Source organism: Xylocopa sonorina, chromosome 3 (genome assembly GCF_050948175.1).
Source record: "Xylocopa sonorina isolate GNS202 chromosome 3, iyXylSono1_principal, whole genome shotgun sequence".
Taxonomy (NCBI): Eukaryota; Metazoa; Arthropoda; class Insecta; order Hymenoptera; family Apidae; genus Xylocopa; species Xylocopa sonorina.
Window position 1 is genome coordinate 10,670,244 of NC_135195.1, and position 27,170 is coordinate 10,697,413.

Sequence of the window (27,170 nt, forward strand, 5' to 3'; positions counted from 1 at the left end):
GGGTTACCACTATACTCTCGTCCCATTATTTGTATTCCATCAACCAGATTTTTCATTTTTTGTTCCACCTCTCGAAATTTTAATAATTAAGCTTGTCAACATCAAGCACTTGCCCTCTGTTTTACGTAATACAGCGATTTAAGGGTGAGAACTATGTTTAGCTTTCATTGTACGAATGCGTATCACGTAACGAGTGAGGTAACGAACGGAACGCGAATGTTGCAGTGAAAAAGAATGCTCGATCTTTGGAACAGGAAAATCAGGGCTGCTAATCTTTCAGCTGTTAACTGAACACACATCGGTCTTAACAAGGTACACAAGATTTAGTTGAAACAATCTCGTTTCGCTAGTATAATATTTAACTTCTAACTACACGTTCTTGGTGGGCGTGCGAATCTTCGAAAAGGATTGCTCCAAGAAGCATACCTCGCCATATCTTCTCTAAACACAAAATTACGCAACACATTCATCCCTGCGATACTTTAAAAACCTAGCGACTTAAATCATCCGCAGTATCTATTCCCCAAACATACTCGTATTCCAGTAAAAGAAATCTACAGTAATAAAGGTACCACCCTCAGAAAAATCTCCCCAACTTAGGAAGCAGAACATTCGCAGTCTCTCTGTCCACGAGTCGAAATTTCCTCGCAACAAAAGTTGGACCTTCTTGAAAGAAAAAAAAGTGGAGGAGCCCTGATAACCCAATAAATCGAGCGTCGATCGCTGAAATAGAAGCTCGAACAAGGCCGCGTGGCGGATGACGGTTCCCGGGTATCGTAGAAGACGGCAACGACGCCGGCCGTGGAATATCGCCTCGGCTCTAGGAAATGCCAGCACGTATCGGCACTAGAGGCACACTCGCACACTGCACTTCTGCATGGCGGAGTACGAACGGACGGACACACGGCCCGGCTGGAATACGAATGCTGTGACCCGAGCAAATATATGCGATGCGCGCCGCTTCCTTGTAAACAAGGGCTGCTAAATGCCGTGAAGTGGCTCTCCGCGGCGCGCTCGGGTCGAGGCCGCGTTCCAAACTTCCCCGGCGCGGCGGACTACCGAGCGAGACCGCGGCGCGGGCAACTCGAACGAGTTTCCGCTATTGTGTCGGGCCCTGCCGGCTAATTTGATTATTCCAGGCCGATCCGACGATGCGGTTTCACGGCGCCGAGCGTTTCGTCGGTGGCTACCTGGATCGGCGATCACCTTCGCAGTGATCGTTCGCGGGGTACGAGCAACTGCTTCTGTCAGCCAGGCTAATTTCTATCGTGTTGGAAACGCGTGGAACACGCTGGGTCTTGAGAAGCGGCCTGGCAAGGGTGTTTCGCCCTCTCGTCTAAGAGTATACATTTAGAGCGATGCACATGTGGAGGTTGATGAATTGTAGAAATAATTTGGAGCGAACATGGCGAGTCACATCTGCAGATTTCAGTACCCCGAACCCTCGAGTAAATTTAATGTACATTATAGACGCGTCATCGTGGATTTATTCCCGGCTGTATATACTCACCGTATACCGCATAACTGTATTTGAATATTTACGAGCCACTCGGACTTACATAAGCGTGAAACGAATTTTATTTGAATTTCCATCGCGTGCCGGGCGAAATATCCGAGTAATGATTACCGTCGTAACGAATGTGTTACGATTACTTTGATAGGCGTACGTGCGAATGACTCCGGCCGGTCTTATCGTTTCCCACAATCGACGGAAATGGATAAAATAATCCAGACGGCCGGTGTCGACCGCAAGAGGCACGTTTACGGCGTCCTATTAACAGCTAATTATACTATACATTGAAGTTGCGCATATTTTCGTGCCCCGATCTGCTTGTGCCATCTTCTTTTCGCGGAACGGGATAATAATGGCGTAGGAAAAGTTCCGCGGAGACGTTTTAATGGTTTTTTCAGCAGCAATGCGTGGAGCGGTGGAAGAAAATTAGTTTCTGATTAACCAAGATGAAGGTTTTTAATATCGTCTCGATGAAAATTGTTTGTGCACGCTTTTCAGTAATTTGCCTTGGTTATTCGTAGAAAGAGTAAGAGAATTACAATTTTCATTTAATTCGATTGTACTGGTAGGAGGTACGAATCGATCCATCACGCGAGAATTATGCTTATTCTACATAATTTAACGCGTTCGTTGTTGTTCGCGACGATAAATGGTTACAAGTACTTGAAATCGAAACTAAGCCAGCATTCGAAATGGAAACAAGAGCGTCGACCAAGGCAACTCTCTTAACAATGTATCAGATTGCACGTGGTGCTTCGGATTTTCTTAAATTTCCCCAACGTCGCGACGTCATTCGTCGATGAAAATCGTGAAGATGCGTGTGAAGATACAGTCTGTACAAAAATCGATGGAAGCTTAGATCTGTTCGGTTTGAAGCTTTCGAAATCTTCAAAGTAAGAAGATGTACGATTGGATTTAAAATAATTCGCGGCTCGTTAGAACTTTGCTCTCCGCGAACGATAAAGTATCGATATAGAACTTGGCTAAAATTCTTAGGATAGTAGAACAATATGGTGTACTTTAAGTGCAGATGAATGTTTAATGTTTTAATGGTTCAAAAAGGAAGTAATCTTGAAAATACGAAATCTTATTCCGAAGCCAGGAGAAAATAATAATATTACGGCTACAGTTCTGAAACTAGGCCAAGCGCTTTAACATCGGATCCATTGTTAAACTAAATTCCATCAAAAGTGAAACGCAACGAATACTTAATTGAGTGCAACGCAAAGAATTCGTGCTGTTACATAAGGAACGCTAAGATATTGTACACGTTTTAAAACACGTACACGCACCTAAAACAATGCTCCCTTAAAAATAAGTAATTATAAAAAATATCTCATTTAACGAACGATAAATAAAACGATAGTAGCGTTTCTTCAGTGTGTAATTCCATCAGGAAACCGTCTTAATTAAATCATAAAACGCATCGTTACGTTGTGACACGGTTCTCGAATGGCCAAGCGAGAGTGCACAACAGATCGAACATAAGATTCGCGTTAATTACGCGGAACAAAAATATTACTCTCGAGGTGACAATTATACCTCGAGGGGCCACATCGGCGTGCGACGTGAAATTAATTAGGCTGTGTTCGTCGAGTGTCGTTCCGGCTCTCGATAAACCGCGATCCCGCTTAACGAGACCGCGTCAATTTTCATCGCGTATTTTCCGATCCCACGACCCAATTCTTTCCACGGTTATCCGAATATAAATTGGGTCCGTATATGTGCCAGAGGAATCGATAACGTTAACGGAGACGATACAATATTCAACGATTAATTCTGCGAGAACAACGCCCGATGGACAGAAAATAGGAGTCGAGCGTGTGTGGCTGCGTTGATGCGCGAATGATAATTAACAGGAGGAACGGAATTGTTTCGCGGTAATTGGAGGCAATGCCTGGCGAGTTATTGGCGTTCGAAGCAGCGTATAAAAAGCCATCGAGAAATCGTTGTTTATTGAAATCGAACATTTTCAGCCGAGTCACGGCTGCGAAATCGAACAATGGATATTTATCGATTTCGTACGATTTGCAATTATTGTTGTTTATCGAAGCGCTTAATGAGAATAATTGATTGTGCGTAGAAACGCTACGAGTGTACACAAATGTACGAGGCGAGCTTAAAAGGTACACGGATTCCTGTAGAAAAAAATTCGCTCGGTCGTGTCACTCGTTGCGCCTGACACGGTCGAGGCGAATCCATCACGGAACTCACCCCATTTCGGTTATTCCTAGCCCATTTGTACAGTCGCTGGGGTGAGGGACATTCATCACTATACTGGGAGCCAGAATGAATTTTAACTGATGAACGTCAACAGATTTCACGCCTTCGCTATTCAAAAAAACCGGATGACAGAGCATTGCTCCTGATTTTCAAATAAAATGGCCACTTTTATGGTGTATCCGGTGCCGCGGGCGCACCTGTGGCCCGAACATTCCGCATTACTCTTGCTCGTTTACACGCGCGTACGCGCATTTAAATCGTCTTAACCTTAGCTAATGAAAAACAAAGCATCGATCAGCGCAATCGGCATTTCTCTCCCGGAAATCACCACCACCACTCCCTTTTCTCGATCCCGCGGTAACCTCGACCCGTGAAAGCCTGCGCCGGCCGCGAGCCGTTACTTAAAACAAAAGCACACAGCTTTTCCCTCGAATAACTCGCGGGAGTCGTCGTGATCGTTTATCGAGCGATCTCTGGCTCGAGCAGAATCCTCGTCTCCATTCAGCTCACCTTTCGGCCATCTTATCCGCCTCGAATCCGCAATGGGGACCACCATTATTTAATCAACGAAACGTCTCGTTACCGATCTGGGTCACACACGAGTACGTTTCCTGGGTCTTTTACGGGTGCGAGCGCGTAAATCTCGGTGCTCCTCCTCTTATATCTTTCTCTTTCTCTCTCTCTTGCTCTCATCCTTTCATCCTTGCCACGTTTCCGGAACGTCTGGCGTCGTAGCGAGCACGCATCGTTGACCCCCGACAATGGCCAACCTCTGATGGCTTTCGTGTACGCGTAGATTAGCGTGAACGATAACGTTTCGCGCCGTGAACACGTTTTTCCACAGCGATCGCCGATCCCTTATCGCCCGAGGAAGACGATCCTCGAAAATTGTTGAGTATCCAGTAACCGGGATACGTTCTTTGCTAATGCATCTGGCTGCGGTATTGGCTTTTTCTTGGATCGCCTACGGCCGCTCACAAATTCTCATCGTCGACTTTAGAAATAGTTAACCCTTCCGTTATGTTACTGCCGGTGCAACCGAGAAGAGGATGCTTCCGAGTAAACGAAACGAGGTTTCGTTCGAACCTCAATTTTGGAGAAAATTCAGCTTGAACGTCTCAGGGATGAACTAAAGAGATTTTCAAGCTGGATTTGTGAAACACTTGCTGAACGTACTTAGTCGATCGAATTTATATTTATACAAGCATCATTAAATAATGGAACTTCGATAAAAATTTATTTCATCCCTTAAGTTTACTATCTCACCCGCGCTCGTATAGTTCGAATGCTTGGTACATTTTTTACATTACGTTCTGTGCTTTGCTCGCTTAAATAATCCACAAACACATAAAACCAATTACATTACCGTAGGAAAGGTTTTCTATAGAGCGATCCCCCTATTCGCGTTGCTCGCCATACAAGCGCAGCGAACTCTGAATAATCTGAATAAAGAGCGGAAAATCCAAGTCTCGAAATTCCTAGCCAGCCGTATCTACAGGTAATTGATGTAGTATTTAATGTAATTACACGACATAATTAATTCGCGACGGGGATATTCGGTAACGGGAATACAGGGGACGAGCAGAGAGCGCCACTTGTATCGAGCGCCCATTAATTACCACGATTCTTAATTAATTACCGTCCTCGCGGGCGATGCTCGTCGGTGTCTCGCGCGCTTGTTCCGTCTGAATACACGATACGACGCACTATTTCCCCGTCCCATCATTTTCACGCTGGATGAAAACGTTTATTAATATTCCCCGTCTCAAAGGGGATGCACTTCCGAAATGAGATTTCAACAGACGTGGATAAGGGACCGTTTCCCCTCTTCCTCCGTTGTCCCCTTCCGGCGTGAAGTTCGTTGAAGTTCTCCAAGATGGAGGGAAGTTCTTTAGCTCGCAATAACGGCGAATAAAAATGAAACAAAATGGGAAAACGTTGGGCTGCCGACCGGAGAAAATACGCGATGATGTCTGCGCGAAGTCTTTATGGTCTCCGGAGACGGAAGTGGAACGGAACTCGTTTTTAGTCGAGCACGTGAAAAATGATAGCGAGAAAAAGTTTACGGTAATGATCATTTCTGCGTGGCATAATCTTCTCGCGTGAATCTTCCTCCAGGTGAAGTCTATACCGAGTCCTTGTAATCTCTAGGGACTCGAGCGAGACGAAGCTCTTTTTTAATTGAGTATATCAAAGATTAATGGAGAAGGAAGCTTATCGCTGGAGGATGTTATAGTAATAATTATCTGGCTGTGACATAATCTTCTCTTTAGGATTAAATAAAGTTACACAGAAGAGAAACGTTCCAATGAAGTTTGCACAAAGTTTCCGGTGTCTCTAGGGATTACAGTGAGTCGAGAGCTCTTTTCTAGGATCGAAGGTGTAAGAAATTAAATTATTATTCCATTGCACCAGTTTTTGCTCCAATCACTCGGCTCGTACGAACCAAACAACTGAAGTAGCAAAGAAAAAGGAATAGAAGAAAGCACCCCTTTGGCTGTTACCTTTTTCTCTTCCCCCTCCTCGAAGTTAATGGTCTCGAAACGGCTTCGTGCAGCGAGGCTTGCTCGCGAAATTCCCCGATAAATACGCAGGAAACGAGCCCGCATAACGATAGAAATCGATAACATCCGACGCGATATTATCGCCAGTATCCCGTGGCAGCGTTTATTCAAAACGCGGCCGCGCTTTCGCCGCGCGACTGACTTCGAAACAAAGCCGAAACGCGCCCCGATACCATCGCCGATTTATTATTGCTTTGATAGATCGTGGAATCCGTATTATGAGTCGACCATCCGCATTCGTCGACATGAAAATTCATTTTGCTGTTCGTTCAGTTCCGCGCCGCGTACATCATACGAACGTATGCGAATTAAAAGCTGAAAGGGTGCAGAAGTTAGAGAAATTCGACACTGGTTTTTGAGATTCAAAACATCGATGAAGTTAGGTAAATTTGAATGGAAGGGTTTGAACGGTGGAAGAATTAATTTAGAAATTTGAATGAAATTTTTTTCGAAACTGTGTTTTCCAATTGAAACGGTACTTCGAAAATATTTCCAAGAGTTTCAATTGTATACGGTATTTTGCGATCGATATAAGTGTTACAAAATATATCATAACTGTAAGCAGCATATCGTATTGTTGTTATCGATATTCAGTAAAAGCGTTTCCATGTTTCTGGCCTATAATATTCAAGACCAAACACGCGGATAGTGATTGATGAAAAATGTATTCCAGCTCGAACCAGTAAACCCCATTTAAAGTGCCCAAAACGAACCTGTTAGCCGAAGCGTTTACTGTTTCCCTTCTCTTTCCAGCGTTGTACGAAATTATATGTATTTAATGTCAGCATTCAAATGCTACAAAGTTCCCAACAACTTTTCCCGCGAATAATTACATAAATCAGTACGTTATTCTTAGAAAAAAAGACTACTTCAAGGACTTTAATCGAGCATTAATAGTATAAATTAATTGCTTTCTTGAAGCCTCTTAGAGCACCAATTAACGGTGTCTTATTACTTATCGACTTATTTATACATATATAATTGTCCACTCTGTACTTAACAGCATGTAAACGGAATATTATTACCAGATGTGATTAACCCTTTCATAGTTTGCGTAATGTTGGAGAGACGCTGAAAGAACACAAAGGAATTACAAGGCAGAGGAAAAATGAATGGAAGAGGGAAAGAATAATAGGAGGAGAAAGGGTGGAAATTGTGAGAGCAAACAGAAACGAAATGGGGGTAGGAGAAAGAAAAACTAAAAGGGGCCAGTGAAGGTGGTATAGGAGTGAATGGTGGATTAAAAGGAGGGCAGGAAAAAGAGGGTGGGTGATCGATAAAAGAAGCAACGGGAGGAAGGGTTGGAGTGAATTTGGGGCATGAAAACAGAGAAAAAAGCCATTGTAAATATGCAAAAGGAGTAGAAAGAGGTAGGAAGTTAGAAACTTTAAAACACATTCGACACAAAAGGAAAGCAACGTGAAAAAATTAGAGGAAAACAGGAAGAGAAAACAGTTTAGAGAAAAGATAGAGAGAAGAAGGTTGTAAGCGCTTTTAAGAAAGCGCGAAGAAAAAAGATTGCACAAAGGGAAGAGGGAGTGAAGTAAGCGATTCAAGAAAAAGTGAGAAAGCCGGAAACTGTTAACGTAAATGAAAATATATATGCACATGTACATGTATATGAAGGGGATGAAAAGTTAAGGTGGATCAATGGGGACAATGCGAAGGTAAAACAGTAGCGGACAAATAAGAATGGAAACGATCGCAAAGGAAAGCGTCGAAATAGAAAAGTGGTAAAGAAAATGGCGGAAAGGGAAAGTCAAGGCTGCGCTGGCATACGAGAATGGGGTGGGCACGTCGTGAAAAGGGGCGCGCAGGTATGAAAATAAAGGGACAAACAGACCCATATGAAAGCAACCGCGAGCGTAACACGCAAACAGACAACGGGTCTCTGTCTTTCTGACTCGCGAATATGCACAGACGCGCAAAGTAGCTTGCGTGGAGAAGTTTATTTGAAGTTCCACCTAGTCCCGACTTGGAGCTTTCTAATATTTGCACGATCGAAAAACGAAATCATATTCCATGCACATATACGTATACTTTAATGTTAATTCTTACCAACATTTTCATGTTTTTTCATAAACAATGTGACTTTGACATGGGTGATTACAGACTTCATCATCGTGTTTCTCCTCTACTTTTCTGCGAATAATGTAGAGTCATACAAATGTACGCCAGGACATATTCTGTTTTCAGATGCGCACAACAGTGCCTTCTGAGAAATTAACGTTAAATTATTAAACCTTTAGCATTGTAACAACACTGTATGACAGAAAAAAGCAGAAGTTATATGTATCTATTTGTATAAAAAGAGGGCCTTTAATTCTGACGTGCATTTTTGGACAACGAATGCTTCTATGCTTTTAAGTCCGCCACGTGTATCGACCGTAATGCCGAAACAAAAATATAAAAACTAAAATACGTTTCCCAATTGATAGCAGCTCTCTCGAACGTAACTCGAGAGCGTCTTCGCACGCTTCCGGGGCGCCTCTCGGAAGTTCGCGTTCGCGTAACTGCATCGGAACAGAACGGAGGAAAGTGCACGCGATAATTGGAACGTTTATGCGAGAATACACTTTTGTAGGCGCGGGTGCGATAATAGAAACGAGCGAGCGCCTGTTCCACGTCGCGAACCGAAATTTCATTTTCGCGCCCTTCGAGTGGCGAACGAGGAGAAGAGAAAAAGAGTGGCGGCGATCGTTAACGAGGCTTCGTTAAGCGTGAAGCAATTGCTACTCTTTGCTTTAATAACTCCGGCTCGCTGTTTCAAAGATTCGTCGGAAATGCGTAGTCAGCGGGGATGGATAGCCGAATGGGAAACGGAACGTGCGGAACTGGAAGTTCCACGCGATGACGAAGAACAGAACGACCGCGTAAGCAGGAATTTCTTCGCGCGAAGAATACAATCTCGACGGTTTCCGTAAGCGAATTTTTCCTTTCTAGAATTTTCAAAAAGGATTAAGTTGCATTTCGATTCGTTTAGACAGTAATTTGTAACACTCGATATCGTCCATGGTTGTCCCATATCGACCATAGAACAAGATACTCAGCTCTCTGTACGGATACATTATAGACCGCGAAACAGTTCTCAAGTCTTTAACCATACCCCATCTTTATTCTCTACCCGCAATACCGCAAATCGTCAAGCATAATTGACTTGTAACAAAAAATCGACGCAAAATCGTGCGCGTCCTCGAAAACCATGTACTTTCTCGGCACGAAAAATGGAAGAAAAACTGGCGAAGAACAAGGAAGAACGAAGGCACGAAACGATGGGTTATTGGATGGCTCGTTCGTGCACAACACGTGGAAGGGCCATGGCAATCCATTGGCTACGGCGCGAAAAGGCATCGACCCTGCGGCTCCTGAGGAGCGTCAGAAGTCGTAAGCAGATGCGGGGCTGTAGAAAAAAACAAATCCCTTCGGGGTGAGGGAAATTTTCCGGAACGCGAAGCTCGCGAGGTCGTTCGTTTTTTTACTGTTCAGCGTCCAATCGGGTATCGTGCTCGTGTTTGCCGGTAATAAAATACCTTAAGTGCCGAGAGACGCGTCGAATAAGTCCTGTGGACTTGCTCCGCTATCCGGACGAAATAAAACTGGTAGAGAAAATAGGGATATTTATGTTTCTAGGGACGTGTACTTTTACTCATACTTTCGTTTGAAAACATAGTAAGGATTTGTTAAACAATCGTATTGTCTTGTATTCTATCAGGGGGCATACTCGAGTCTCTCGCTTCCGGTGGTGCTATTTCGCGAAGAGAGCAAAGGGAGTTTGGACTTCTGCGAGAAACCTCGACGTCTTCGACGCGCACCGCACCCTGCGCTCACAAATATCGAGCGACTTTCACTTCTCGTTGCGTAATTGCGCCACGAGAATTTTGCGTTAATTAAAAGACGGCGTCGAACGTGTTATGATATCACTTGCGGCTACTTTTCTTCGGTGGTCAGAATGTGGTTGAATCGTAGAGTGTAGTAGGTCTGAGAGAATTGCCGTCTTGAGTGGTTTTGTGAGGATCAATCATTGGAGCAATCTAAAGAGACAGAGAGCAATTTTTTTAAGTAAATAAAATAAATTTCTAAAAATTTCCTTCTTGTCGAGATAATGGTAACGTATCGCTCGAGGAGCATTTTAAGAATATCGAGCAAGATATCTTTTTATTCACACGAAATAAAGAGTCTACCAGCAGACCTCCACTTTTCTGCCGTAACATGTTTCGTGAGAGATTTTTGATACCTTAAGAGGTCCATAAAAAAATCAACGCGATTAATCTTCCGTTTCTTACACGTCTCGTGCTGTACGATCTCGATGAAACGCAACGTATCTGGAACTGAAATGGAATAGATAGGGAAGATTTATTGCTTCTATAAATTATTATCGTTTTGTGTTCAAAACACAACAGGTTTCGAATACATGTATAGGTAATTAACAATGGCGGAGTCAATGTACGTTTAATCGATGCGCGCAGAACCGATGTTCCGCTCCATTATTTCAATTATTAATATCTCGTTCCTTTATAATTATTCATTGTTACCGTCACTAATTAATCGGTATATTTTGCAGATCTGATTTGTGAATGAAATTTTCAATCGACCAGTATAGTCGCGGCATAGAAAATAGATTCTGGTAGCGTACAATGTACGCAGTGTTTGAATTACAGGCTCCATTTTACAGACTCGAGAAGATTTAAATAACCCATCGTTCGCCTTTGAACCGGGAGTCATCCTGTCAAACTAGTCTTTCGTAATCTCCTGAACTTGGCGAAACGTGCTTGAAACTTTCTGTCATTTAAACGCAATTCTCAACCGTCGAACCTTATCTCTCTCCGAGTCATTATTTCTTATAATGCCTCAATTAAGGCGGAATTATACGGTTCGCTTTAGTTATAAAACGCGAATGACTCGACAACATTGGAACCGAGCTGAATTACGACTGACCACTTTGATCGAATGATAATTTACACTGTTTATTTTCCTTACAATTTCGTCGAATCATCCACGTTATCCAACCGAATTGAACTATGTGCAAAGATACCGTGCGCAATGCGTTTCCATTTGTTTCGAGCCGTACATTACATCGGTAGGCTGAAACAATATTCGTCGTGCATTAATTATTCCATACGTGTGTATCAGCGCAGCATAAAAAAGAAACCGTGAACAGAATAATCGGCCGTTCAGACAAAGTAAGTAGGAACTTCAGTTCACACGGTAAGAATTACGGTCTGTACACTTGTTGAAAGCGAGTTTCCGCGTCAGGAAGCAGCTGGTGCTTGCAAGAATACAGCAGTTTCCGGCGGTGGTAAACAACCGAGGGAATCGTTGGAACACGCCAGGGCGACGAATCGATGTGTGTAAACCCTCGTGGAACGGCTATCCGGGCCGACATCGAATATGCATTAAAACGAGCCAGCCCAGCGCGTGAAACTGAACGTTGAACGTCGAAATACACGGCTCGGAGCCCGTTCAATTAATAATTTCCCAGTTTTATACACCGTTCGCGATCGAGGCGTGGCCGTGTTCGACGGTCGATCCCTCGTTCGCAGTCCATCATACGCTGTTTTTGATTATTCACTCGGTAATTGCCGTGTCGCTAGCTATGATCGTTTTTTAACGATAGAGCGGAGCTCGTAGACCGGTACGTGCGCCTGTACACCTGACTGAGAATTCTTGGTCGGTCGTAACAAATGCCCGGACAAAGTTATTGGTTCGTTCTGATTTTATGTACTACTGAAAGTGGAAGATACTACTGTGTGATAGATAGAAACGGAACGATGATGCATGGTCCTTTCGATAATTTAATTTGATATTTGGGAACCATAAATCCAGCAGGTTACACGAGCCGAAGAAATCTATGGGCGACCGTTTCTGCATGCGAATACTCGCACGCGTTGCTCGAAACGGTCGAACGTTGAACGGGACATCGTTTCACCCCGAAATTATGTGCCTTTGTCGGGTGTTCTGTAGCGCGTGTTGTAGGTACGTGAAAACGCAATCTAAATGCACCGATTAGATATTGGGACATTTGCGTAGAAATAGGCAGCGTGAAATTATAATTCGTTCGCGGCTGGCGCTACAAATTTATCGATAACTCCAATTTTCCATTTAGAATTTGCCGAGTTAAATTTATCGGTCGAAAGGGTTATATTTAATTCGTAATTGGGAATCGGTCGATATAATTGTCGGACGTGGAAAATGCACACTTTTTACGTGGTAAGTGAATGATCATTTTTGTATAGGTAATAAGGTTTTATTAGCGCAAATGTAATGAATGCAAATGGTTAAGTTAACGAGTTCCGTTGACATTTTCGAACGAAAATCCGGCGAAATTCACCGCAGACATGCATTTCGCTCACGTAATCCCGCGCGATACACGTAATACGTAATTGTATAATGTCGAACGAGTTTAAAGGCTGGCTTGTGAAAGTGCAATCATATCAGCCCGATCGGAATTTAACGTATTAAAGTTACGTTTCTCTATCTATGTATACATATGCATACGTGTGTATAATTCGCCGTAATATATTATGTAATGAATTAGAATGTAACGAGGCGTTGATCAGCAGCCAGGAAATCCTGTCTGCCTTTCTTGCTGCTCTCGCCAGCTACACCCACCGTCAATCAGCTCGAGTGTTTCTATTTTCCACGATTTACCTTCCGCGACCCAGCTGATTGTTCCTACGTCATTCTCATGCAATCATCCTTTTCTCGTCTCTCTCTCTCTCTCTCTCTCTCTCTCGTAAAAGTCCAATCTTACCCCTGTTACATTATTCGATCGCGAAGCACTTGCGACGCTTAACAACACGCGTATATCGGCGTCGGTTGGCTCAACGGAGAATGATCACTCTCGGAGTAGTTTGCGCAGGGGCATAAAAACGGTTGTAAGTTGAAAACTGGGTCAAATTTAAGGGCTAACTTTTGTTGGAACTTTTGTGTACCGTATTCATCACGGAAGTTACGACCGCGCTTTACGAAGCGCGTTATTATAATCTTTTGAGGGTGATTTTTACTGCAGATTCGAAAACTTTCGATATTAGTTACCGCTGCGTTGATATTAACAGAAATTTCGACGATAAATTACCGCTGGGTGGTCTCAGACAACGAAAGTTAGATCTTTCAGTCCGATCTTGTCGTCGAAGACCACGCTGGCTGCTGGCTCGCTTAAAAATGAATAAGTTATTACCCAAAAGGGATAGTTTGTTCGCACACTTCATAAAAGAGTGATCAAAAGATTGAAATATTTACGGCCCCGAATTTTAACTCGGGAGGAACCAGGGGTTGAATTATTCAAAGAATTCTCCATCAAACGCGATTGATCGCATCGCGTATATACTCTTCCCCGAAAATGAACCCTTTCATACACTTTGCAAGAAAATCCTCAAAGTTAATACAGCCCATAATAACTTCGAAACAATCAAAAATTGACCAAACAAAAAAAAAGAAAGGAAAGAAATTGGACACTTTCGAAGACGTTTGTCTGATCATTTCTGAAACCGAGATCTCTAATTGCGAGGTATTAAAACAAGGATCTAATGAAGAATCGGTACAGTTTGAAATGACTGAAACTTTCCGGTTATACCATGATGACCCAGTTCGAGGATAGAAGCCGGAGATCATGAATGTGACAAGGATGAAACGGAACGCGGACGGTGGTGAGGAAAGAGCGAGAACAGAGAGAGCTTACTTTGGTGGGTGGCTTCCGAGCGAGCTTTCGAACAGAGCTCAAACACGCTCAAAGCGCTCTTGAATATATGCAAGTGCTCTCGCGAAATTTATGTATCATGCCCTCGACGATGGAAAACTTCTCCGGCCGTTGTTTGCCGAGCGTATGCGCCGTGGAAAATAATATTTCGCCTGAACGATCGCCGAAGAAAATCGCCGGAGAACGTGACACACGCGTACTCGTGAGACATTTCGAGCCGGATCATTCCTTTTTCTTTGTCGCGGGACACGACAAGCGAAAAACAGAGGCTGGAAAATTAATTTCCAGGACACACATTCTTTGAGAACGCTGCCAAGTTCTTCCTTTATTCGCAAACGTGTAACGATTCGACTGTCGATATTTAGCAACAAAAATTATAATATTTCTTATCTAATAAAGATGTTAGTGCAAAAATTTCAAAAATATTTATTCGTATTTCCCATTAAGAATCGCGTCTCTGTAAAAACCACGTCGATGGCTTCGATCGCGTTGAGCAAACGCGTTACTCGAAACTGATAAATACGGAAACCGCATCTGGCGGGCCGCGTAATCAATTTACGACAGACAAAAACGAGCTGACAGAGAAATTTGTCTTGTTGCGTCCTCTCGACCAATCTTCGCGCGATCTTCGGTTATTGCAGGCGAAACGTTACACTGCAATCGGAGATACCTCGAGATCGGAGATCGTGGTGATGCCTGGCGAACGTTCAACGTTGGTCCCGCGATTATTCACCGCGAGACGAGCGACAAATTTCTTCGAACAACCGATACGAGCAGATGAACTCGCGAAAGAAGTCGCGACAAGCGTCCGTCCCCGTTGCACCGGTCCAAGTTTTTGCTACCAGGCGAACGGAAACGAACTAACGGAGCCTTGTGTTTTCTGTTTTTCCGCTGTTGACGTTGGGAGCACCGTCGACGCCGGATTCGCGTGCAACGTGAGAACTAAGGCAGACAATTTGCCTCAACTGGGCACGAAGCGGGCGTGTTTGCGAGGGGTCGGCTGTTTATTTCGTCCATCGAATTATTTGACCATAGATCGTCTGGCGCACAGTGGAAAAGCCGCGTCGAGTAATCGGTAGTGACATCGAAATGGGCCGAGTCGAAGAGAAATAGGGGTTTGTTCGGATAACATTGAAGCGTTAGTTATTTTGCTTGTGGTGAACGAACACGTATTACGGAGGACGGGGTATCCACTACAATAGAGCTTCCACGATTGAACTATTACGTAAACGAAGATTCCATTATCCGATTACCATTTAACTGAGCATTCAATTACTCAAACACTAAAGGTGAACAGATGTGGATAATAAATGCTAACGAAGGAACGAAAATAAACTTCTAGAAATAAGCATTCGCTGTTTCAGACTCGAGGTATAAATAGACATACCAAAGTGGTAGTAATATCGTGCGAAAATAATTGCGACAATTATGAATGAAAATGATCGAAAGAAAAAGGTCAGCGTACGAACTCGAAACGATCGAGTAGCCTTTCATAACTCAAAATGTAATCACGCAATTACCCGAACATCTTGCTTCCCACTGTCTCGCGTAATCGACATTTTACTTTGATACGCGCGATTACACGCGTAGCGCAGCGATTTTCCACGCTCTCGTCAAACAAAATGCCATGAAATCGCAAACAAAATGACCGCAAACACTTTTCTTTCGTTACACAACGGCCGTCTCCGTCTCGCAGATCGAACGATACAAAGGATACGTTTCACCCGTGGATTGGCCGCAATCGATACGTCTGTCCGCGACTGCCTTCATCCGCGGCTCCTCACGTTTTCCCCGCAACTTTCTACGCGACGGCAATACCGTACACAGCCGGGAAGATATCCACGATCCTCGTTGCTGGAATCGCGACAGTAAATCTTTTATAGCCGGCCGTATGTATTCCCCGTTCGTAATCATACGGCGCTTAACATTTCACTTACCACGCTGGGCCGCGGTGATATTCCGCGGAACAGAGGCACAATTTCTATTTCTACTTATAAATTCCGCTCGGACGGGCGAACTTTCTCCTCGCGGGAGTACCTTGGACTGATGGACGTCCTGTACGTGGCCGCGTACAACGGGGATATTTCACTCGCGCCGTGCCGGAGTGAAAACCCCGCGGGACGAGATGGGAATTCGCGAGACACGGGGTATCTCTGCGGAAAAGGTACATGCTTAGAGATTGCTTGCGTATTTTTAATACGACTTAAGCGTCGAAGCATAGAAAATATGAACTTTCCATTAATCGTAAATAGCAACGGCAATGGTTCGCGTTCTAAATATTCGCACTCGTTACAGTTTAATTTTTATTTCCAAAGGAATGGTCTGGGGTATATACAAGAACCGTGCGCGAAAAGTTAACGATGTTTTATCTTAATTTAATTTGTTTCCACTTAAACAAGTACGGGTTAATTAAATTCTTCTACCGCGAAACGAGCAACGGGTAGTCGCAAAAACTTGGGAAACTAGAACAGCAGAACGTGCACGTATAAACGTGCGATCGAGACGAAAGTTAGGGCCGGTGATTTACATACGTGGAACACTCACGACGATGAATCTCGCTGTTCCAAGGCGGAAACGAGCGGCGCGGGCAAAAAGTTTGGAACGCGGGCAAAATTTATTCGCGCACGGCCGTTTAAGGCGTCGTTAATACGGTACGCCTTAACGAATTCCCATGAAGAACCGAAAAACTTCGGCTCACCGTGGAGCGGTTGCCGTGTACGTCATTACGTGCGCGACGCGCCGCCGCGTACTTCCGCCTTCGTCCCTGGAAATTACAGACCGTCCTGGAGCGCGATAAATTACAATGTATCGGCCGTGCGAACGCGCCAACCTCGCGCGTCGTTCCATAGTCTAAGATCCTGACCAATTAACCCCTTATCAGCGGGGTTGCCTAATCGAATTTCCCTCTCGGAGAGAATTCAAATTCAGAATGCGCGTCGAACATCTCTCCGCTCGAAACAATCGGTGTCAGAGCTGACATCGGAACAAGTAACCTGCAGCTATTCGAGAGGAGTAAATAATTAATTCGTCACGGATTTCGTGCGAAAGCTTCGTCCAATCATGGAAACCCATCGATCCCATAACGAAACGTAGAGAAAAACCAGCCGCAACTCCGCGTCTTCGAACGCGGTTTCCGGCGTGCTTCGATCCGGAAAAGGTATCCCTCCGCGAGCCGGCGTAACGGGGTAGCGGACAAAGACGCGTCCAAGACCGACCCGTGATCGTCCCTCGTCACTGAAGACGAAGAGGAGTACCGTTCGATCGGTCGCGCGTTACGGGCGTCATAAAATCTCATCGTTGCCCGTGTTGCTGCCACGGATCGGGCCCCGTTTCCAGACTGCAATCAACCACACTCTCCTCCCTCGGTCTCCGGCTTGTTGTTCCCTTTTGCACGCCGCGGCTCGCCTATCCAACCCGTCGTCGCCACGTACACCTTGTCGCCATCTTTCTTCCATCAATTCCTCTGTCCCTTTTCAACTTGCAGCCACGTAACGACGTCTTCTGGCAGGGGTTTCACAAGAGTCCAACGGTATATATGTATAATCTTGCGGACTACTCTCCTATACGGTTCCCTGTGCTCTCTCCCTTTGCGGACGGCCCCGTTTCGCCTTTTTCCTCTTCCTTTTTCTTACCGTCCCTCGTTCTTCTCTCTCTCTCTCTCTCTCTCTCTCTCTCTCTCTCTCTCGCCCCCTGATCTTCCTCCTTGGTTGGTTGCTCGCTTGCTTCCCTGGTCATGGGTGTTCTGTAACGGTGACGCGAGCTTTCCGTTACACCGTAACCACCGCGCTGCGCCGAGCCTCGCGCCAGCAGGAGCTACCTTTTCCCTTCTTCGATGGCGGTCCCGGCCGTTGTTGCATTATGGATGCAACGGGCTGTCTGTGGACGAGCGAAAGAAGCCGACGTGGACGAACGTGTGCCTCGAGCGAAGTTAGGAGAGAATTTTGTTTCGCGTAACGAACGAAAGGTAAATAATTAAGGAGCTCTCGGGCACGGCCGCGACTGGTGGCCGACGAGTTTATCAGGCGAAAAGTCGGGAAAGGACTGGCTCGGAACAAAACTGGCTATTTCTATTTCTCGCCATTTTTTTATAATGGATCGAGACGTGTACATGTGTCAGAGATGACTGTTTCCAGTTCCTCGAGAAAGCGCGAGGAGACGTATGCAGAACACATCCACGCTTCATAGATTATTCTGATCTAAAAATGAGTACAGAGACGATTTGACTTCGGCCCTGAAGCGTTCAATAATTCGTTGACCAGGAATATATTTATACTGTTATTTCCAGCAGGTTTATTGTCGAACAGGACTTTATTATTCCTTTAACGATTTCGAGGTACGAATGCATGTGTCATAAACGTGGCACGTTGCATCTATCGATACGATTCTGAAGAGTTTCCATCATCGTCGCTGAGCATCGCCGCGTCGTCCTTCTTCCTGTCTCTCCATCGTTCTCCCCTTTCTTCCCTCTTTTCTCCCGCTTCTCAACATTCACTTCTATTCCTCTATTTGTCTTCGTCTCTGCGGTGTTTGCCTATATTTGGCTGGGACCGAGAGTCAGCCCTTTTTCTCGCTCTTTTTTCCGCACGTCTACTCCGTTTACGCGTGACCGTTTTCCATCGGGAGTCGGATGCCGTTACGTCCACGCACGTAATCCACGGTACTGTTTTTTTTCTTTTTTTGGTCGTTAGAAAGAAGGCAGGCTCCGATGATCCGTGATCTCGTCCGTCGTGATTGAATCCGAGAGGATCGCGTGGAAACTCGACGTCGAAGGAGTCTGTTTACGAGCAACGAGACGCTCCGTTGGAGAACGTGGCGAACTGGTGATTGCAGGATGTAACGATGAAACAAGACAGGTTGTTATACGCGTTATGTAATTGAGGTAGAAAGTTTTTCATTTTTTTTTTTCCCCTCCTTTTTCTTTTCACGTCCGTTATTACAGATATTATATTTTCGTGGTGGAATAAATTGAGACTGTGAAACGTACGGGCCAACTAAAATGATTTCGCTTTGTAATTGCCGATGATAAGAAAGTAAGAGGTTGAAAGTAATTGCGGTGATAAGGTATAATGTTAATGTGACAAGATTTACTGCGTTCCGTTTAATAGCTTGCTCTCTGCGTTATGGAATGTTAATGACGGACCTCATGCGGAAGTTATCTTAAATAATGGGTAATGCTTATGTTTAATTCATGCTGTCGTACGACACATTACGATCCATAAAACTTTTTTACGCCGTTACCACGAATTACGATCTAGGTGACGCGCAAAAACGACTTCCGTCGTAAATAGAGAAATTGACAAATTTCAGTTTCCAAAAGATATTAGAAACTGAAATCATGTTTAGAATAAATGTTGGGTATCGAGTGGTTTAGCCGTTGTAAGCCAGCTAAACGAATTCTACAATTACTTTTCCGAGAAATAAAACGTCGCGTGATCAAATACAATTGTATCGCTTTATTTCCTTCACAGAAGAACCACCCCACTCTTAATGGGGCCACAGTTCTCGTTTTCCATTACTATAGCAATAAACACTCCATGTTACGTTTTATATCGGTTATTATTCATGATGTAGCACTGCTTCGTCAATTAAAACATATTAATAAAGGAATGTACACTTCGTAGGTCGTGACGAATTATCGAGATCATTACGAAACCTTTAGTCTCCTATAAACTTGCGAAATACCTATTAAGATTAAGATTAAGATTAAGTTTTTTTTCTACCACATGCATTTTTTTTCTCTAATTATGATCAGTTTCCGTGCAGAATTCTTACTTCGACGACGAAGAGGAATTGTTATCTAGTTTTATGGATGACGACGACATATCGTAACGTAGCTACCCTTTTTGTTTTCCAGAACAACACTACGCGGCCGCCGATTCGAACAGTTCGACGCCCGCGAAGAGTTTCGTGGCCTGTAGAGTTTGCGGTGACAAAGCGAGCGGTTATCATTACGGTGTAACTAGCTGCGAGGGTTGTAAAGTGAGTATGGCATTTTCGAGTATGCTATCATTAACGATCTTGCTTTATTAAGAATCTCTTTTTCTTATTACCAATTTCATTTAAACCTCCGAGTAATGTAAAAATGAAACATTTCTCTTGGCACATTTTTCGATCGATCGAATGAACGGAGGCAGAATATTTGCTTACCCAACTGACTGTAAAAACTAGGACAAATTTTCAATATTAAAATCTATAATATTGAATAGTGTATGAACGAAGCGCGCTCTCTCCTGTACTGAAATTACAGGAGTTGGATCGCATCCCACGCGAGAGGATGCGACGCGAGAAATATATCACTTTTCACAGAACTTTCTATCCTGAGAAATATAATTATATGGACACCGTAAACTTTTCTTTATCTCGAAATACAGCACGCGCGTGTTCCCCTTCGTCGTATTTCTCTCCTCCTGCGAGAAAGTTACCACCGTTACAAATACAATTTTCCCTTCTTATCGCCTCTGTGCATTACCGGCATCGACCACTTTCGATCGCTCCCACCATTTCGACACCATATCTCTTCTTGTTATTATTCTCCTTACCGCGTCTCCGCTATTGCCACGCTTCCTCTAACACTATCTTTTTTCCTTCCTTCTGTCTTCACTCTTTTACATATTTATTTTCAATAATCGTTTTTTTTCCTTCATCGTTACGCGTACTTCTCTGCATTCTTCATTTTCTCATACATTTCTAGGTCCTCATTTTTCTATCCTCTATTTGCACGCTTCCTGCGTTTTATAAATTCCCCCTTTCTTCTCCGTCCTTTCACGTTGAATCAAAGAAGAGCTATTCAGAGAGAAAAGTTGTGAATGTAGTTTACATTTCAAAAAATCCTGCCCGCTATTGAAGAAAAATTTCATTTCGTGTGACCCGGGGTGTAATGCAGTTTTGTTCGTTATTTTCTCGTTCGATTCATCCTTCCCATCTTTCGACCCTTTACTATTTCTACTTCTTTTTTGTTACCTCTTTTTTCGTCGAATTTTTTTATTTCTTCCACGATCATCATCTCCCATTCTCCTCATTTTCTCCCTTGCTTCGTGTTTCGAGAGGGAGGAACAACTCCGTCTCATCGCGATCGACTTTCGAGCGAGTTAAGGGAGCGATAAATCGACACGAGGAAGTGAATTTATGGCCGACACGATACGGCGTCTATGATCGCTCGTATTTTATTAGACTTTGCCAGATCTGTTTTCTTCGACAAAAACCACTCCCGTTAAATATGGATTCAAGGATTCGAGACGGTCGCTGTTCTCGTGTTCTCCTTTACGAACGTTCACATTCTCGCGATGAAAAGCGCGATCATTTCGCAGTTCATTTCCTTTTTTTAAGTCAATGGCTCGTTTTCAATGTCCGCAGCATATGTACTTCAGATCGCAGAGTTTTCGCGCAAAAAATTTTCGTTGGCTAATTACCACGCAAAGTAGAAATTACGCGACATCGACTATAAGTATTGTTCATTGGCGAAAAACAGTTCCGTGTTTCATAGAAACGAGCATCCAGTCGACGATGCAGCGGTATTGTCGATCGCGTGGTTTCTTTGAATAATAAATTGGCATTGTCTATTAATTACTTGCGTCATACGTCGACTAACGTTCAACTGCAATTAACGTGGTGAACGTCGCCATGCCGGCTATCGAGTAGACATAAATTGCTCTATGTCAACGATTTGCGAAAGAAATCGATGATCGCGGACCCACCGGTCCCTATGGGTCGTTAACGTCGTCCAAGGCGTGGCGATAATATTTCATTACGTCCGCGGCTGTACAATTTGCCACACGCGTTCCCAGCGACGAACTTCGAGTTGAAATTATTTTTTAACGACCAGGTTACATGTATCTGTTGTCTCCTCGAAATGGAAGATAAAGGCGATCGTTGAAATACGATCACAAACGACAACGTGAAGTGTTCTCACTTGTGTGCTCCTGTTTGTGCGACTTACATTTCTTCGTACAGTGAATGTTAATGTTTAGAATGTTGCTTTTTGGATAATCGTGATAAAGTTTGTATATCAGTCGTGTTTTATTTAGAAGTTGGTACCCTCGTCGAACACATTGGCTTTTTAATTGATCAGATAAACGGCTAATAATAGTAAATGGCTCTAGGCTGTGTTTAAGTGATAATCAGTGTCAGTGTCGCTGGGGTAGTTCGATAATTTCAAGGTCCTTCTATACTTCCTGAGTAAGTAACGCTTTAGTTTAATTTAGCACTTGCTGAAAATATTTATACTTTGTAGCTTTCTAATGGCCTGCTTCGATTGATTATACGGGGAAATAAATTTAATAATTTTTCTTCGTCGTTCCGTCCCTTTTTAATGGTTTCTCCATCGAAACATTGATCAACGAGCAATAATTTATGTTGTACAAGGATGGAGTAAAAAGTGTATGAGTTAAATATGAAGGGTTAATGCTGGCTAAGCGTAGCTTTTCCAATACAGGTTGTGCGTTTCGTGACTCCATGACGATCGTACGAGTAGATCAAGCTGTACGGAAAGATCACGGTCAGACAAGCTGTGGAAACGATCACGTAGACCATAAACTTTTCAATTCGCCCTTAATAACTTCTATGCGAACGTGACAGTATAATTCTCGTTTTAAACGTAAACGTTACTATTTCAATAAACAGCTATTACGTTATCCGCGCACTGGCTGCAGAAAGTGAAGTATTCAAAATATTTCCGACATTCCGATAGTTATGTGCTCACGGAGGTCACCGTCAGCTCTCCGCGCGTTCCTCTCCGATACTAAATCACAGAGGAATGTGGAAAGACGAGGGGTTTCTTTCTTGTGTAACGCGAGTAGGTATATAATTTCATTCTAAGCATAAAGTGTCTTCAAAAATTGAATTCCTGTCTTGTGTTTACCGGCGGAAGTACAGGCAATCAAGTTAACTACAGAGTAACACTGTTGCTCCCTGCATATCGTCTTGTTCATCTCCATCACCGCGTTTCTCAATCTCCTCTCCTATAAACACGCAACTTACGAAACCAATAAATTACGCTTGATCAGTATCCACGTATGTCCCTTGCTAGAAACAAGGTACCACCGGGTTACCAGAGGCATTTATGCCAACGGTAGGTACCAGTCGTGTCGTCAACTTGTCATTATTACACGTCATCCACCTTTCGTTCCACTCTCGTCATTTCATCGCGAACGAGGAGTTTTATCTACAACTACATTGTATCAGATCAGGTGAAAGATTCGGAATTCAATCGCATAATGCTACGTTTTTGTATCTGTGATCCTTTATTTTAAAGGATGCGACGCGTTTCCGTTTCCATTCGTTGTCACTGACAGGAAACAGGGTAGATAATACACACACGCGCGCATAACTTTCGCCAACAGCCTTCAATTTCCAACGATTTCGGACGTTCGTCGATGGATTTGTGTATGCGTCTGACCGGATAGGGCGGAGGGAGGCCGAGAAAGGGACGATTCAGCGAAATCGTCGGTTCGTTTCGTATTTCCCGGCGGAGCGCATCTTCCTGTGAAAAAGTGCACTCTTGGGGCCGTGTCCGTGGCTCGCGCGATGTGTACGTGCCTTAATCTCGCCGCGAGATGCACATCCGCCGGCTCTCCTCCGCTCAGATTGAAACACGGAAGCCCTAAGGCCATGGTTAACGGTGAATTGGTACATTCTCGCGTTCCTACTGACACATGCACGCGTTCCCAGGCATACGTACGCGTCTCTGCACGTACCATCGAACACGTACGAAATTCCTCCGATAGAACGGCCTTCTTTTCATAAAATAACAATTGCTGGTCTAGCCTGAACGTTTCTTCGAAACGACGATACATAATGATACCTCTATTCTTTTCGAGTTTAAACTAACGTTTCGTACAGTTTCAGTACAGATTTATACGCGCGAGCGCGTACATTCGCGTGACCGCAAAAATGAAAAGGGGAGCTTGAATTGTTAAAGTAATTACCATTTAAACAATTTTTCCATTTACACAATTAAATTCCATCATCTTTCTACGATAGAATTTTATCGATCGAACGATATCGATTGGATAAATTGAAAAAAAAAAGAATTCACCGTGTCCGACCACACGACGACCGTTACTACTGCGTTACTACTGGGCGTTCCGCTTAACTCATCGATTTAAAGAACTCTCCCCCGGACCATCAGATCAAAACACAGTGAACGCAACACGCGACAGTTGGTCGCCGTAAATATTTCATGCGAAGCTGTTTCCAGCAAAGTGTTTCACGCGAGTACAGTCGTGCAATTAACGCAAAAGCGTGTGCTCGACCCCTTCTCGTTTCGCCTCGACCCATACCTTCCGATTCGATGGACGCATCGTGAAAACGCGAACTTTTAACAGCCTTTAATAAAGCATAATTGCAAAATTAATTAACCGCACGGTTGATTCGTATATTGTTATTACAACAATGCAACCACACACCGTAAATAATATCGCCGTAAATGCGTAACGAGAATTAATTAATCAGATAGCCAGGGACGATCTGAATTCGTGTACATTGCCAGCTCGAAGTCCCACTCCATTTCGAAGGGGTTAAACGGTTCCCCACATCTTGCCTGATTAAATGTAAGCCTTTCCACTGGCCACGAACGCCGGCTCCTTTTAAGTCTGATTTATTACGCGCCGTTCCACTGTCGGACACGTCCCTACCGAAATTCTCCGACGGATTAATCGATATGCTTACAAGGGAACATCCTTCAGTGAGAATTATCGATTTCGATGAAACCTCAACGTCTCCTTTCATTTAAAACGTGTCATTTCTCTACCATTTCTGTGCCACGATAAAATATACTGTAATTGTAAGCGTAGATATTCATAAAACGTTTATACGTATGAAGATATAGAGAGAAGCTATCTTCAATTTCATTTATATCGCTCCGGAAATGCTACTGAATGCAATATGCGTAGAGGGTTTCGCGAACTTCGTTGGTAAGGATTTTCATGAATTTTCATGATATCGATATGACTGCTCTCAAAGCTATATTGCGCTGGGAATTGTATTGAGTGGAAATGGAAATACCAAATCTCTCGTAAGCAAGTGAAAAGCTTGTAAATTTTTCACGGGTCACTTGCAAGTTGTAAATCCATCTTTTATCGATTTGATTTATCGCGATTTTTGTGCGGTGAAATACACGGTGGAATCGGATGAATAAAAAGTTAAAGAATTTGGTTGAAATATCAGAGTGAATGTACAAAGAAATTATAAAATAACAATTACGTTCCTCTCTGTGAATTATTACTTTCGTAAATTTCCGTTCCGTAGGAATATTATATTTTTACCTTCAGCGTTGCATTGTTCGGATAACCGAGTTGCAAAATTATAAGCCGCTGTTTAATGAATCAACTCGTAAATACCCAACGCGTAACGATAATGCGTTCACTTGAAAATTAACAGGCTCTATATCAGAATAAAACCGTTATTATTGTTTCCTGATGCGATGGAAAGCTCGATTCGATTACCTCGCGATTTAAGCCCACCGAACACGGTGACGCGTGATTCGAACGTGGAAAATTTGAACGCATTCGTTTACCTCTACACATAGTCGAATGAACGGTATCAAATACGATACTCGAAAACTAATCTCGACATAATAGATTCTGTTTAATACGCGATCACTAGAACCCGGAATTTGTGTAATGAAACTGCACGCCTCCAATGGCCGCCCTTTAATTGTTTCGCGAATTGAAACCTGTACACAATAAATACTAAATTTCCTAAAATTTTTTCACTCTTCAGAGAAGAAGTGTTTTCATGATTTGTCGATTGCGTTCTAACACTGTTTGGGATGCAAACCGATAAACAACTATCAGGATATCTGTGGTCATCTTGTGCCCATCGATATCAGAATGTTAGCCGACGAAGATGCATCGACATCGATATAACGCAGCATCGTGAGGGGGCCGCTTTCATTAATTAATATCATCGTTAATAGACCAATAAACCGATACGTTCGACGGTGAAACGAGCAGACGGCTGGAGCACGCGTACCAGTCTCTTCCATTATTTCCTTGCTTGATTTTATTCCGATGCACTGACTGAGTGGCGTCGTTAAAGAGCACTCCAACCATTCGAGTTTATCGTTCCTATCGTTTTTTCTGTTTTTTTTTTTACTCTGTTGTCTTTTTTTCGTTTTTTGTTTCATTTTTAACTGTGTTTTTTCATCGTTTCGATGGTAGCTTTGAACAAAAAAATGGCCGAGGAAAGAGTAGAGCAATCGAGAACAATATTTCCGATAAAATTGATGGGAATTAAGTACAGGTTTTGGTTGTATTATGTTATGAAATTTGAGGGATTTTAAAAACGTACAACTATAAATGGAGAGGACAGACAATTGGAAAGCCGTCGAAAAAGCGGTGCGGATTTTCTGTTTTTCGCTGAAAATAATTTTAGACGTGTACGATAAAAAATGTAACACGAAACTTCGTTAAAATTTCACAGGGAATACTATTTCCGGTCAAATATATAAAGTTGAATGTATATGTATAAGGCTTTATTATCCAGTATTCCAAAAATACCCGGTGCACTTAAGCAAAAATGACGTTGCAGTTCGATTTGCTCGTCGACCTCAAAAGCATCTTCAGTTTTAATTAAATTCGTGTGCATTAATACTTGACTGCATTCTGAAATAGCCTGGAGAACGCACCCTGCAAATACAGTCACGAATTCCAACGAAATAATTCACTGGGGCTTGTCGATTCGAAACGAAACGGATCAACACATGAACGACAGATTGTCTATACGTAGAATTCAAAATTGCACGTATCGAGTTCCAGTTTCGAGATACAATTTTAATGAAATGTCCACGGCTACACTTTCTCAAGAAGTTCACACGTCAATCAAACGGGATTCACACATCTACGGACTTCTGAGGACGAATTCCTTCGATTATTTTCCAGCAACGCGAACCGCTAGTTTAATTTTGGAATTTTGTTATCACATCGCGTATTTCACAGATTTTTCTCGTATATTTAAGAACATCGAAGGAAGAACGCATCGTTTTCGTTCTGGATGAACTCTGCAGCGCACAGCCCCTGTTTCCTGGCCTTCCTCCTCTTAAGTGAAAACGGTTAATAATAGGTCCGACGACGTAAATTTATCACCTTTAATAACCGTGGGCAAGTTTTCCAGGATGAAATAACCCTTTGAACGCATCGGTTTTTATTGAAGAAAACAACCTTCCGTGGCTTATAAA

General features: G+C 43.3%; 1 protein-coding gene across 4 annotated transcripts in view; it reads left to right on the plus strand.

The window, feature by feature from the left end:
- Eip78c (Ecdysone-induced protein 78C) overlaps positions 1–27,170 on the plus strand; it is a 98,440-nt gene that overhangs the window by 62,602 nt on the left and 8,668 nt on the right. For 3 of the 4 annotated variants that reach the window (XM_076892784.1, XM_076892782.1, XM_076892783.1), the window contains one exon: positions 19,851–19,975. In XM_076892784.1, coding sequence (XP_076748899.1) covers positions 19,851–19,975 — 125 coding nt within the window. Of the gene's footprint in view, positions 1–18,838; positions 18,883–19,057; positions 19,165–19,850; positions 19,976–27,170 lie in introns of those variants that run through there. The other variant, XM_076892785.1, reaches the window with a different exon arrangement.